The sequence below is a fragment of the Balaenoptera musculus genome, chromosome 7, assembly GCF_009873245.2.
Source record: "Balaenoptera musculus isolate JJ_BM4_2016_0621 chromosome 7, mBalMus1.pri.v3, whole genome shotgun sequence".
NCBI lineage: Eukaryota > Metazoa > Chordata > Mammalia > Artiodactyla > Balaenopteridae > Balaenoptera > Balaenoptera musculus.
In genome coordinates this window covers 74,098,420-74,113,602 of record NC_045791.1, presented here as the reverse complement: position 1 = coordinate 74,113,602, position 15,183 = coordinate 74,098,420, and the positions used below count along the sequence as shown (strand labels likewise).

General features: G+C 34.0%; 1 protein-coding gene across 2 annotated transcripts in view; it reads left to right on the top strand.

Annotated features, from left to right (window-relative positions):
- Window positions 1–10,555, top strand: part of STK17B (serine/threonine kinase 17b) — a 32,268-nt gene extending 21,713 nt beyond the window's left edge. The window contains exons 5-10 of one of the 2 annotated variants that reach the window (XR_005020631.1): window positions 1,258–1,402; window positions 2,535–2,661; window positions 4,129–4,177; window positions 5,372–5,551; window positions 7,141–7,831; window positions 9,726–10,555. Coding sequence is in view for 1 of the 2 variants with exons in the window: in XM_036858191.1 (XP_036714086.1) it covers window positions 1,258–1,402; window positions 2,535–2,661; window positions 4,129–4,177; window positions 5,372–5,551; window positions 7,141–7,423 (784 nt within the window). In the remaining variant the exon portion in view is untranslated. Of the gene's footprint in view, window positions 1–1,257; window positions 1,403–2,534; window positions 2,662–4,128; window positions 4,178–5,371; window positions 5,552–7,140 lie in introns of both variants that reach the window. The other variant, XM_036858191.1, reaches the window with a different exon arrangement.
- The last annotated feature ends 4,628 nt before the right edge of the window (window positions 10,556–15,183 follow it).

The window sequence follows — 15,183 nt, the reverse complement described above, 5'->3', positions numbered from 1 at the left end:
GATTCTATTTTGAATTTTAGAATTAATGGAGGGTTCTGTCTATTGAATTAACTTTAGTGAGTGTAATGTAAATGTTGGTATATACATATAAAGTGTTGAAGAATGAATGTATGCTGCCATATACTGTCAGATACTGAAGAATTCAGATCTTTCTGGTATTTTCCATATTTTTTTGGTATGTTCCATATCTTAATAGTGGATATAAGTCATTATTTTATACAGTTTTCTCATACTTTCCAATTATTTGGTCTGACTTCTTACCAGATGGATCTTACAAAGGGCCTAGCAAAGAACTCATCCTAAGAGAATGAGTGCCTTCTACATGTCAGACACTGTTCTTCATGCTGTGGATACAGCAGTGAACCAAAGGGGGGAAAATAGTGTTTTGTGAAATAAATGAGTTTCTATTTTATTACATAGAATAGGCTTTACTTGAGATATTCCCGAACATACCTTATAAATTTGATTAATAACCATCTAGATTTTTTTGCATGATGTTCTGACTGACAAATTTTATCTCATTTATTTAGATTTAGTCCTCAAAAAGAAATCTGTTGAGTTCAGTAATATCTCTATTTTACAGATGCGGAAGCTCAAATAAGCGATTGACCCTAAATTATATTGCTGATAAATAGCAGGTTTAGGATTTAAATTTAAATCATTTTATTCCAAACCTAGGAATTTTTCATAATGCTTTTTTTGTCAACATTCTTAGATTTTCAGTTCTTAAAAAAAACAATTAAGATTTGGGTTCTGGCCCCAAGTATTCTTTGTGAAGCTGCAGTACAGGATATTGGTAAAGAATGCAGATTCTCATCCATATTATTCAGATTCTGTCCCCCCAACCCCCATTTACTATATGACCTTGTACAAGTAGCTTAACCTCTTTGTACTTATTTCTTTATCTGTAAAATGGGAATGATAACCACCTACCTCACTTGATTGTCATGAGGATCAAAATATCTATATCTATACATAGCTGCTAACTAAATTTATATATAATGAATAAATGAGTAAAATAGAGCAGAGCTGAGCTCATAAATAAGTACTAGCACCCAGAATTCAAAATATTCTTGTCATTTATTTTATTCCTTAAAGATTCCCCCCACCCAGGACCACCCCACCCATTAAATGTGTGTATAGAGAGAGAATAAAGTTTCGATGGCCGTGTCTTTTACTTAAAGGTATACAGTATTTAAAAGTTGTCATTTTTAGGTCAATGATTTTTCAAGTTTCTATTATTCGAATTTTATTCAGTGCTGCAGGTGGAGAAATTTTCAATCTGTGTTTACCTGAGTTGGCTGAAATGGTCTCTGAAAATGACATTATCAGACTCATTAAACAAATACTTGAAGGAGTTTATTATCTACATCAGAATAACATTGTACACCTTGATTTAAAGGTAATGTAATGTGATTTTAAGTAACACTACGTCTCTGTTCCTTCTCTGCTCTTGCTTTGCACAATTAATTGCAAGCTGGTATTGAGAGGAAACAACAGTCAGATCATGCTTGTCTAGACTGCACATATGCTACATGGACTAATTCTGTATTGGCAGAGAGAAGACTGCATGTGTGAGCAGCTCAGATTAATCACTGGGCTCTTAAAAACCATCATTACTATATGTTCTAAACCTACCATCATGTCACTCCATCCCACTCTTACTGCCACATCCTGGACCTTTCTATCTTATAAAACTGTCTATCTCTAAAATACTTAATTTTGATCTCCATCTTGAAGGTAACCTACTAGTCCTCATTCCTTTGCTCCCATTATACTCATTCATCTTTCCCTTGAGGCTTTCAGTCTTTTGGCTTCTCCTTTCCCCCCACCCCCAGACCATTCAGGCCCCTTCCCAATCCCTGAGATCCCACTTCAGCCTTTCATGTTACTATCCTTTCTCCTTATCCTTCCTCTGCAGCCATACAAGGACCTTAAAATCTGGATCAAACTGTCTCTTATTGTTTGAACATTGGACTCTTCTCTTCCTGGACAATCTCCCTTTCATATACCCCACCACTCCTCTTTCTATCTCAGGTAGAAACCTGGGAATGGTCAGACCCAGAACCATCACAGTGTATTGAACCATTATGTTCCTGGAAATATATGCATTTTTATTCCTTCATGCCTTCTGTCATGCTATTCCCCAGAACACTTTTCTAACTGGCATTCTTCTATTTATCCTTTAAGGTTCAGCTTAAGCATCATCTCTACTGCAAAGCCTTCTTGGACTTTCTAATGGGCAGAATTAAGTAGTCTTTACTGCTGAGTATTCTATATCTCATAATCAATTAATCTATCTATGTACCCACCTTTTTTATTCAAACCAAGAAGCCTCTTGAAGTATATTTTTACTTTATTTATCATTGAATATATAGCTTTTCCTAAATAGTAGTTCAGTAAATGTTCGATGGATGACTCAATAAAATGTTTAATAGCTAAACTATAAGTTCCACTTAATTTACCTGTGATCTGAGATTAGTATTCTTTTATTGTTTTGTATTACTTATCATTGTTTTGTTGTGCTTTATTAGCCACAGAATATATTACTGAGCAGCATATACCCTCTTGGGGACATAAAAATTGTAGATTTTGGAATGTCTCGAAAAATAGGGAATGCATGTGAACTTCGGGAAATCATGGGAACACCAGAATACTTGGGTAAGAATTTCCTTTTACTTTCTATACCATTTTGAAATTTATTAACTAAATGATATCTGTATAGAACTATATTTTAGGGCATATAATTCCAGGATATATTTGGTTCAAATATTTTAGTGCATTGAAATTTGCTTATGGCACATTTAAATGAACTGTAGTGAATTGAGACATTCACAACAATTTACAGGACATTGGACATGTAAGTTAAAAGTTTAATGTTTGTGTGTAAAAGCTTTGTAATAGAGAAAAATAGGTAAAAGGGAAGTTAGGGAGCAGGAAAAAATGGAAAAAGAGGAAAACAGAATCAAATGTCACTGCGTTTGAAGCCTGTTTGATAGGGGTGTCAAAAAGAACCTATAATTAGATAATCTAGGGATATTGTACTAAATCAACAAATAAGATCATGCAGATGAAAGATTTTTTAACTCATATGAAGCAATACATAAAGTATTTTAATTAATAGTAACAAGTTTTTTACACTTTTTTGTTGTTGCTCATATTGATAGTCCCATGCAGGCATTGAAAAGATACAAGTAAACAGAACAAGTGCCACTCAGCTAGGCAGCTGACTTTCCCAAAATGAAAAGCAAAGCAAATTACTAACTTTTGAATGCTAATAGAGGCTACAGTGTCCTAGAATAATGATTGTAATTGTAGATAAAACAGCTCACAGAAGTATGTGAAAAGGTGGTAGGTGGTGCAATGGAGGGTGGCAACATATGTGACTCAAAGGCTTTAACAAAATTGTTAGGCTTTAAGAAACAGCCTCTCTTTGGAAAAATTATGAAACCATACTGTGAAACAAAAAAGTTATTATTCAATCATAGATCCTAGTTTGGACTCTACTAATTTGAAATTTATGGTAATATTTAGAAAGTATAGAGAATGTATGTTGCACCTTTTAGAAAATTTTTTTGGCGGGGGAGGAGACAATGGAAAATTAATTGCTTAGGAAACTAGGTTTTCTGTAGTTTAAGGGGATATTTAATCTACTTGAAAATCTAAAGCACTTCCATGAAGCTTAATTTGCTCATAGTGTCATTGTAAATGCATACGATTCTATTTACCCTGAGAAGCAAAACTTAAATCAGTCTAATAAAATAACTCAAACTAATTCCTAACAGAGTGATAAAACTAAAACTGTAAAAAGATTCTAGCTTCTAACATTTTACTTCTTCATAATTGTTTTTTCTGAGATTAATCTCAATGGTTAAAAAAAAATACTACATAGCTACTGGTTACTTCAAGAATATAATTGGTGCTTTTGAACCATCTGGTTCTATAATTTTCTCAACATTAGATATGTTTAAATGTCTAATCACAGGATAATTAATACTATGCTAAATTTCTACTGATCATATTAGTAGTTCTTTAAAATTAAATCCAGTTTAATGTAAAGTAATTTTCACATTTTTAAATTTGTCAGTATTGAATTTGAATTTTATTTTTTATTTTTTTTTCTTTCAGCTCCAGAAATCCTGAACTATGATCCTATTACCACAGCAACAGACATGTGGTAAGATTTTGTTAATAACTTGAATGCCTTTATTAAAAGCTGGTTAGTATATATTCCAGGGTTCTTTGGTTCCAGAAGTAAATAATAAAGCTTTCTTTAAAAGATGTTATTCAAGTATCATTATTATGCCACAGGAAAACATTTACCTGTTCCTTCTTTTTAATAACACTCTGGCTGTGAGCCAAAGGTACAGGAATAAATAGGAAAATCCCTTTCCTGGAGGAAGACTCCTTCTGGTAAAAGAACAAAATAGTCACAGTACTGTGTTAACGTGTTCTATAAAAAAGATAAAATGCTATTTAATAAGCATGGAGGAATTAGCAGACAAGCACCAGATGGGAGACATCTGGTCTAGGTCTAGGAGAACTAGGGAAGGTATTTTGCTCAGCAGAAAAATGAGGTCAGAGCCATGCAAAAGTTTAGTTGTATGAGAGCATATTTCTCAGGTATTGTGAGTGTGTGTGGCTGACACAGAGAGAATGTCATAGAGTAGAACTGGCATTGATACTGGAACTTTAGTTGGGACCACAATGGAAGACTGACTCCGTAAGGCCAAGTAGAAGAGTTTAGACTTATTCCCTGTGTTCCATGTTTGGGACTGTAATGGATTTGCCAAGAAAAAAGGGTCCTGTGGCTAAATAATCGGGTGAAATAGGTGCCATATGTATTGCCTTTTTCTGGTTCCTGAACACAGGAATTGTCATTAACATATTTACGGTTCTAAGCATTTTGCAATTAAAAAAAAATATGCCTGCCCAATATTGTGCTTTACCAAACCTGCAGACTCTGTTTGCATGGTCTCCTGTTTATGTCTCACAGACCATTACTGTGTCATTGGACACCATTTGGGAAATGCTGCTCAGGGCAGCTTTGTGTACTTGATAACAGGTATATCTGTGTGAAGGGCAGACTGTAGATATAATGATATATATTTAATACATCATATTTATAATTATATGACACACATGTGCATTCCCTCATATTATTTTTCTGTGAGGCAAACTTTGAGATAACATAATTATTTCAGTTTTAGTAGTATACTATAGGAACTTTGAAAAGCAATTTAAAATCTGTAGTTTAACTGTACAAGTTTTGAGGACAGGAATATGTTGAGAATCAATTTGACTTTATATAGATGTTTTAAGATTAGCACACATTTTAAGTTCCCATCTTCTCCCTTATTTGTTTTTTCAGGAACGTTGGTATAATAACATATATGTTGTTAACTCATACATCCCCATTTGTGGGAGAAGATAATCAAGAAACATACCTCAATATTTCCCAAGTTAATGTAGATTATTCAGAAGAAACTTTTTCATCAGTTTCACAGCTGGCCACAGACTTCATCCAGAGCCTTTTAGTAAAAAATCCAGAGTAAGTAATAACATTAATTTGTTTAAATACTATTATAAAATGAAATATATATGACTATTAAGAAAGATATACTCTAAAACAGTATAAAATAGATGTATGCTCTCAAGTTTCAGGTAAAATGGGGAGAGAGGTGGTATGAGAGATCATTAAATAACAATCCATAAGTTCAAACATAGACAATACAAAATATGTAACAGGAAGTCTTGAACTGAAGAGAAGATTTGGGTTGTTTCTCTCTCAACCTGCTACTAATCCCTGAAATTCCCTAAAATAATTAGAAGTATAAGGTTTACAATACATATGGCTGCTTAAGATAAGACTTTGTTATGAATGATATATAGTTAAATAACTACAGTTGTATAACAAGTCCAAATTACTGATTGTCAAATTTTTAAGGAGCAGGTGCTCTTTGACCGCCTACTAAAGAAGGGACATGAAACTATGTCTTAAGACTCTTACCTCATTCGTTGGCAACTTCAAAGCAGGAAAAGAAAAAGCTGGCCTCCCTTTTCTTTACCTGGATCAGCCCTATTTACTTTATTTATTTATTTATTTGAATTTCATTGTATTTATTTTTTTATACAGCAGGTTCTTATTAGTTATCCATTTTATGCATATTAGTGTATACACATCAATCCCAGTCTCCTATTTACTTTAGAACGGCCTGGCTGTACATAACGCAGGAGCTGAGCTATCGTGCCCTGGGCTGGGATCCTGCTTGTGTCGCTTGTCAGGTCTTTTATCTCTGACAATTACTTACTCTCCTGGAGGACTCAGTTTCCTTTTCTGTTTAAGAAAAAAACCCTCAGAGGTTTGTTCATTATTTTATTGGCTTAACGCAAGTCTGAACAAACTCTCACTGGCTCTGTTTTGAACATGAATGGTTATTTATTAGAAATAGTAATAATACTATTTGTTTCTGGTTATAAACAGTTTTTATTTTCCTAAATATTTTTTCATCTAGATTCTAAAATTTCTATAATGAGCCCCTTAATTTTTATTATCAGAAAAAAATGAACAATAAAATCAAAGACTAAGGAAACCTACGTTCTGATAGTAATTGTGGGTGTGTTAAGGTTGGAGTTGAGTATAAACAGGTGTTTTCTTTCCTTTTGAAATATTGTGATATTTGACTATATTGCTTTCACAAGCAAAAACAAAATTTAAAAACTAAAGATGTTGGATAAACACCATTGAAGAATAGCCTTGGTTTTCAAGATTTAACAGTTAACTGCTTTTTAAGGACACAAAATAATAATAGAGATTATAAATTACATATATTTTCCTTCAAAGGGTTTGTAAACCCAGGAGTCTGTATAATTTTACTGATTTTTATTTGTGAGCCTAAAATATGTTCCCAGTTTTTTGACTAGATAGTATCATCCGTAAGCTCCATGATAAATTGAATTTTCAGCACATGTCAGAATTAAACTCTAGGTACTCCACTTTTCCTATTATTATTCCCTTCTGTACTATGAGTATGTGTTATTTTCATAATAAATAAAAAATAAGTCTATAATATATTGAACTGCAGACATTTCCAACCTGATTTTTGGTTCTCAATTTTCCCTTGGTGCTTTCATTCAAAGGAAAAGACCAACAGCCGAAATCTGCCTTTCTCATTCTTGGCTACAGCAGTGGGACTTTGGAAACTTGTTTCACCCTGAAGAAACTTCCAGTTCGTCTCAAAGTCAGGATCATACAGTAAGGTCCTCTGAAGACAAGACTTCTAAACCCTCTTGTAATGGAACCTGCAGTGACCGAGAAGACAAAGAGAATATCCCGGAGGATAGCAGCACGGTGTCCAAAAGGTTCCGCTTTGATGACTCATTGCCCAATCCCCATGAACTTGTTTCAGATTTGCTCTGTTAGCACTTTTCTCTTTGACTCATTTGAACTGAATGTCGAATTTGAAATCCACTTCAGTGTGAGATTGTGGTTTATAGCTTCATATATGGCATGTTTATAGCTTCATATATGGCATGTTTATATTGTAAATGCACTTTAGCATAGAGGAATTTAGGGAAGTGTTTTAATGCGAAATTACTAGTTTCTAGCATAATTTCATTTCCTGTACTGAGATATCAACTCTCAAAGAAAATATTTAAATATGTGATAAAAAATAAAATTGTACATGTGAGTTTACATGTTAATGAAAGAATTCAAGTTCACATGGATTTTTTAAAATGTTTTTCATATCAGGAAAAGTAACTTGGGTTATATTATGGTTGATGTAAACTGAACAAAATGAAGACATTTGAATTTAATAGATTCTCCAAGGTAAGTTCTATCCCATGCCTCTATTGACAAAATTTTGTTTAGGATAACAGTGTCAAGTTTAAATAAGAATATACACTATTTTATAGATGCTCAAGAGATATTTTACACTTGAAAATGTTTTTCAATCATGGATATTTTGAAACTGCGTACGATTTCCATTACATATGGTCTGCGATATGAGACAGGTCCTTTAACCAGAGCAGAGAGGGGGTTAGAAACTGGATTAGGGATATTCTATACAAGTTGAAGCAGAGAAAAGAGCAGCATGGCATCATTTTTAACTCAAATGTCTTTTGCCCATTCTCAACATACGTCAGATTTAACAAGGTGTAAAAGATGGAGAATACAGGGTACAGAGGTGTAGAGGATTTTCATCCTCCAGAATCTCTAGGGTAGAAGATGCTTAGGTAAAACTGAGTATGCTCTGTTTTCAGTCAACCAAACATATTTATTAATTGAATGTAGAAGGAAGTGCTGACAGACTTATGCAACTTACAGAATTTTAGGTATCTTCTGAGTGTTAGAATAGAAGCCAATCATTCAGAGTTCTAAAAGTATGCATAAAAAATATCATGGCACCGGTAGGACTATTAACACAGTGCCAGAGTCAGCAGTAGCAAGGTGAATATGCTCATAAAGCAGGATGAAATCAAGCTCTTCTAAAGTTCTTGTGTAAAATTCCTAGTGAGTGAGGAGGCTTAGCAGGAGATCTGCAGAGTGGCATTTAATGGTCTTTTGCTGGGGCCAGTGCAAGTAATAGTCCAGGGACAGCAGAATATTTGATGGGTGGCAGGTGACTATGTTTGGTCCTAATTGGTGGGGGGCGGGGAAGATTGACTCCTTTTCGGGTAATCTTTGATGACTTTCCACCTGGAGACTATTAAAAACTCTGTTATGTTACCATGTTAAGATAACTGTAACTTCATGACCATGTTACTGTATCAAAAGAAATTAGGTTTTGTCAAAAGAAATCCTTGAGTTTTTTCCATTTGAGTTATATATTACTCTAAAACCTTTGACTTCTTGAAACTTGGTAAGACTCCAAATTACTTAAAACTGTTTTTAATAACCGTCAGATCACTTTATTTGGGTAAATGAATTCCTTTTACATCCTCAGCATTTCTTAAAGGAAAAGTTATTTCTGCTCGTGTGTGTGTGTGCACATGTGTTTATGTATTTGTATAGGTGTATGTATATATGTATAGATAGATGAAATATAGTCCATAGACAACTTTCTCTTAGAGATTCTTCCCTCTGGTATATTGTACTCAACTCAGGTGCCAAAGGAGCTCATCTTAAGACATGTAAATATACATTTAACTTCTTTAAGAAGTAGTTTATCGGTTCAATAAACTAGTCATTGCGGAAGCTAAATTGGGCTTTCATGTATCTAAAACTGATGAGTTTTTTCTAAATTGTTGTTGCCCGTTTATTTGCCTTCAGTATTAAGCTAATGCAGGTAAAGCTTAGTAAGTAAGTCATTGGAGAAAGAGGAAATTGTTATTTTGACAAAAGACCATATTATATTTTTAACTTTCCAGAGGAATTATGCCATACTAAAAAGCAAAAATCAAGAAATGTTCGAATTTCGAATTATAAACTGTTTCTTAAAAAAATATTTTATACGAGTTTTCTTTTATTCTGAGAAATCTTTAAATAGTTTAGCTCCTTCCCCGTAGTTAATAGAATACACAGGGTTGTAAATTTCCATACCTTTTTTCCTACCAATTTTTATTGTAAAAAAGCAACTAGTAGGTTATGCAAACAGTATAAAAATTCTGTTTTTTCATAAAGGTGAATTTAAATATTTTCTCTGATTGAAATATGAAAATAAACCAATTTTTAGAGAGAACTTATTAACAAGTAACTCAATTCTTATTTTTTTCCTCCCAAGATTGAAAACAAGAGGTGAATAGATGTCAGTAACACATTTGAAGATTAATGTTAAATTGTGGTGAGTTTATAAAGTTTAATTTGCTTTTCGGATAGGAGCCCTGGATAGATGGGATTAAAAAGATGAGGTATAGGTGACAATCATAAGTGTCATTTTAACTTTTTTTCCCCCACAGTAAAGTTAACCTAACTCTAAGCAGTAAAATTATAATGACACTTTAAAGAAGTAAGCAGTACCTGTTCTCCAGTCTGTAATGAGATGAGGCACCTGTGCCAGAATATAAATCAACACATTGCTTCCTTTATCAAGAAAGTCTTGTTATAAAAAAAAAGTCGGCCAATTAGTAACATAATAGATTTTCATTCTGGCACAAGTTCTTTCTTTCATTTTGGATGAGTCACGAATCGTTCATAGACCATATTTTGAATAGCCTTGCTTTAAGCAACATTTATAACTGTTGGCATTTTATAACTGTTTACATTTCCTCTGTTTATTTTTGAATTTTCAGTTTGATATCTGACTTGGAAACTTGTCCTTATTCATTGTTGTGTAAACAAGTGTACTTTAATTTCATACTGTATCAAAGTTAAGTTATCTGACTTCCAATTTGGGGAATTATTATCAGTTTATAATTTTATAAAAGTTTAAAGAACTTTAAACTCAAGTATAAATTTCACACAAATTACAACGGCTGTCCGTCTTAACTTCTATTCAATAATCATGTTGCTTAAGGCATATTGACCTACATTGTTATGAATACTCTAGTAAAAAAAAAAATTACATCTACTTAATGATCCTTTTGGTTAAGGATTAAAAAGCACTTTTTTACATTTGTGGTTGTCTTTTGTTTTAAAGTATTTCTAAATTTGTTACCTCCTTGCCTGGAGGCTCTCTAGCCTTTGACACACTTCATCTTCGAACTCCCTTTCCAGTACAGGTATGTTTATTAGATCCTTTCTGCTGGATAAAACACAAATTTGGAAACAGGAAGCTCTGCTCACTTCTTGTAAGTAATGATAGCTACTTTTAGAAAATGTCAATGCATCGCAGTGCACTGTGTGTTGCATAAAGATGAATAAAATCACCATGTAAGAAGCATGAAGTGTGATGAGAGAGAAATGGTGTGCAGACTTAACAGTTGAATTTGTAGGAAGGAGACACTGATAAAAAGTTGGAACTTTTTCTCAATTGTGAGCACTTTTCTTTCAGGTTCCATATCTTATTTTTCTGGCACATAGGCACTCCCCAATTTTTTTTTTTCTTCTCTGTTTTTTTTGAATTTTATTTATTTTTTTATACAGCAGGTCTTTATTAGTCATCAGTTTTATACACATCAGTGTATCCCAATCGCCCAATTCATCACACCACCACCACCCCACCCCCCACATTCCACCCTTGGTGTCCATACGTTTGTTCTCTACATCTGTGTCTCAATTTCTGCCCTGCAAACTGGTTCATCTGTACAATTTTTCTAGGTTCCACATATATGCGTTAATATACGATATTTGTTTTTCTCTTTCTGACTTACTTCACTCTGTAGAACAGTCTCTAGATCCATCCACGTCTCTACCAATGACACAATTTCGTTCCTTTTTATGGCTGAGTAATATTCCATTGTATATCTATATATCACATCTTCTTTAACCATTCATCTGTCGATGGGCATTTAGGTTGCTTCCATGACCGGGCTATTGTAAATAGTGCTGCAGTGAACATTAGGGTGCATGTGTCTTTTTGAATTATGGTTTTCTCTGGGTATATGCCCAGTAGTGGAATTGCTGGTAATTCTATTTTTAGCTTTTTAAGGAACCTCCATACTGTTCTCCATAGTGGCTGTATCAATTTACATTCCCACCAACAGTGCAGGAGGGTTCCCTTTTCTCCACACCCTCTCCAGCATTTATTGTTTGTAGAGTTTTTTGATGATGGCCGTTCTGGCTGGTGTGAGGTGATACCTCATTGTAGTTTTGATTTGTATTTCTCTAATGATTAGTGATGTTGAGCATCCTTTCATGTGTTTATTGGCAATCTGTATATCTTCTTGGGAGAAATGTCTATTTAGGTCTTCTGCCCATTTTTGGATTGGGTTGTTTGTTTTTTTGATATTGAGCTGCATGAGCTGTTTGTATATTTTGGAGATTAATCCTTTCTCCGCTGATTCGTTTGCAAATATTTTCTCCCATTCTGAGGGTTGTCTTTTCGTCTTGTTTATGGTTTCCTTTGCTGTGCAAAAGCTTTGAAGTTTCATTAGGTCCCATTTGTTTATTTTTGGTTTTTTTTCCATTACTCTAAGAAGTGTATCAAAAAAGATCTTGCTGTGATTTATGTCAAAGAGTGTTCTTCCTATGTTTTCCTCTAAGAGTTTTATAGTGTCCGGTCTTACATTTAGGTCTCTAATCCATTTTGAGTTTATTTTTGTGTATGGTGTTAGGGAGTGTTCTAATTTCATTCTTTTACATGTAGCTGTCCAGTTTTCCCAGCACCACTTATTGAAGAGACTGTCTTTTCTCCATTGTATATTCTTGCCTCCATTGTCAAAGACAAGTTGCCCATATGTGCGTGGGTTTATCTCTGGGCTTTCTATCTTGTTCCATTGATCTATATTTCTGTTTTTTGTGCCAATACCATATTGTCTTGATTACTGTAGCTTTGTAGTATAGTCTGAAGTCAGGGAGTCTGATTCCTCCAGCTCCGTTTTTTTTCCTCAAGACTGCTTTGGCTATTCAGGGTCTTTTGTGTCTCCATACAAATTTTAAGATTTTTTTTGTTCTAGTTCCGTAAAAAATGCCATTGGTAATTTGATAGGGATTGCATTGAATCTGTAGATTGCTTTGGGTAATATAGTCATTTTCACAATATTGATTCTTCCAATCCAAGTACATGGTATATCTCTCCATCTGTTGGTATCATCTTTAATTTCTTTCATCAGTGTCTTATAGTTTCCTGCATACAGGTCTTTTGTCTCCCTAGGTAGGTTTATTCCTAGGTATTTTATTCTTTTTGTTGCAATGGTAAATGGGAGTGTTTCCTTAATTTCTCTTTCAGATTTTTCATCATTAGTATATAGGAATGCAAGAGATTTCTGTGCATTAATTTTGTATCCTGCAGCTTTACCAAACTCACTGATTAGCTCTAGTAGTTTTCTGGTGGCATTTTTAGGATTCTCTATGTATAGTATCATGTCATCTGCAAACAGTGACAGCTTTACTTCTTCTTTTCCAATTTGTATTCCTTTTATTTCTTTTTCTTCTCTGATTGCCGTGGCTAGGACTTCCAAAACTAGGTTGAATAATAGTGGTGAGAGTGGACATCCTTGTCTCGTTCCTGATCTTAGAAGAAGTGCTTTCAGTTTTTCACCATTGAGAATGATGTTTGCTGTGGGTTTGTCATATATGGCCTTTATTATGTTGAGGTGGGTTCCCTCTATGCCCACTTTCTGGAGAGTTTTCATCATAAATGGGTGTTGAATTTTGTGAAAAGCTTTTTCTGCATCTATTGAGATGATCATATGGTTTTTATTCTTCAATTTGTGAATATGGTTTATCATATGGATTGATTTACGTATATTGAAGAATCCTTGCATCCCTGGGATAAATCCCACTTGATCATGGTGTATGATCCTTTTAATGTGTTGTTGGATTCTGTTTGCTAGTATTTTGTTGAGGATTTTTGCATCTATATTCATGAGTGATATTGGTCTGTAATTTTCTTTTTTTGTAGTGTCTTTGTCTGGTTTTGGTATCAGAGTGATGGTGTCCTCATAGAATGAGTTTGGGAGTGTTCCTTCCTCTGCAGTTTTTTGGAAGAGTTTGAGAAAAGTGGGTATTAGCTCTTCTCTAAATGTTTGATAGAATTCACCTGTGAAGCCATCTGGTCCTGGACTTTTGTTTGTTGGAAGATTTTTAATCACAGTTTCAATTTCATTACTTGTGATTGGTCTGTTCATATTTTCTGTTTCGTCATGGTTCAGTCTTGGAAGGTTATATACCTTTCTAAGAATTTGTCCATTTCTTCGAGGTTGTCCATTTTATTGGCATAGAGTTGCTTGTAGTAGTCTCTTAGGATGCTTTGTATTTCTGCGGTTTCTGTTGTAACTTCTCCTTTTTCATTTCTAATTTTATTGATTTGAGTCCTCTCCCTCTGTTTCTTGATGAGTCTGGCTAATGGTTTATCAATTTTGTTTATCTTCTCAAAAAACCAGCTTTTAGTTTTATTGATTTTTGCTATTGTTTTCTTTGTCTCTATTTCATTTATTTCTGCTCTGATCTTTATGATTTATTTCCTTCTGCTAACTTTGGGTTTTGTTTGTTCTTCTTTCTCTAGTTCCTTTAGGTGTAAGGTTAGATTGTTTATTTGAGATTTTTCTTGTTTCTTGAGGTAAGCTTGTTGTATAGCTATAAACTTCCCTCTTAGAACTGCTTTTGCTGCATCCCATAGGTTTTGGATCATCGTGTTTTCATTGTCATTTGTCTCTAGGTATTTTTTGATTTCCTCTTTGATTTTTTCAGTGATCTCTTGGTTATTTAGTAACGTATTGTTTAGTCTCCATTTGTTTGTGTTTTTTTACTGTTTTTTCCCTGTAATTCATTTCTAATCTCATAGCGTTGTGGTCAGAAAAGATGCTTGATATGATTTCAATTTTCTTTAATTTAATGAGGCTTGATTTGTGACCCAAGATGTGATGTATCCTGGAGAATGTTCCATGTGCACTTGAGAAGAAAGTGTAATCTGCTGTTTTTGGATGGAATGTCCTATAAATATCAATTAAGTCTATCTGGTCTATTGTGTCATTTAAAGCTTCTGTTTCCTTATTTATTTTCATTTTGGATGCTCTGTCCATTGGTGTAGGTGAGGTGTTAAAGTCCCCCACTATTATTGTGTTACTGTCGATTTCCTCTTTTATAGCTGTTAGCAGTTGCCTTATGTATTGAGGTGCTCCTATGTTGGGTGCATATATATTTATAATTATTAAAGTCTATTTTATCTAATATGAGTATTGCTACTCCAGCTTTCTTTTGATTTCCATTTGCATGCAATATCTTTTTCCATCCCCTCACTTTCAGTCTGTATGTGTCCCTAGGTCTGAAGTGGGTCTCTTGTAGACAGCATATAGATGGGTCTTGTTTTTTTATCCATACAGCAAGCCTGTGTCTTTTGGTTGGAACATTTAATCCATTCACGTTTAAGGTAATTATTGATATGTATGTTCCTATGACCATTTTCTTAATTGTTCTGGGTTTCTTTTTGTAGGTCCTTTTCTTCTCTTGTGTTTCCCACTTAGAGAAGTTCCTTTAGCATTTGTTGTAGGGTTGGTTTGGTGGTGCTGAATTCTCTTAGCTTTTGCTTGTCTGTAAAGCTTTTGATTTCTCCATCGAATCTGAATGAGATCCTTGCCGGGTAGAGTAATCTTGGCTGTAGGTTCTTCCCTTTCATCACTTTAAGTATATCATGCCACTCC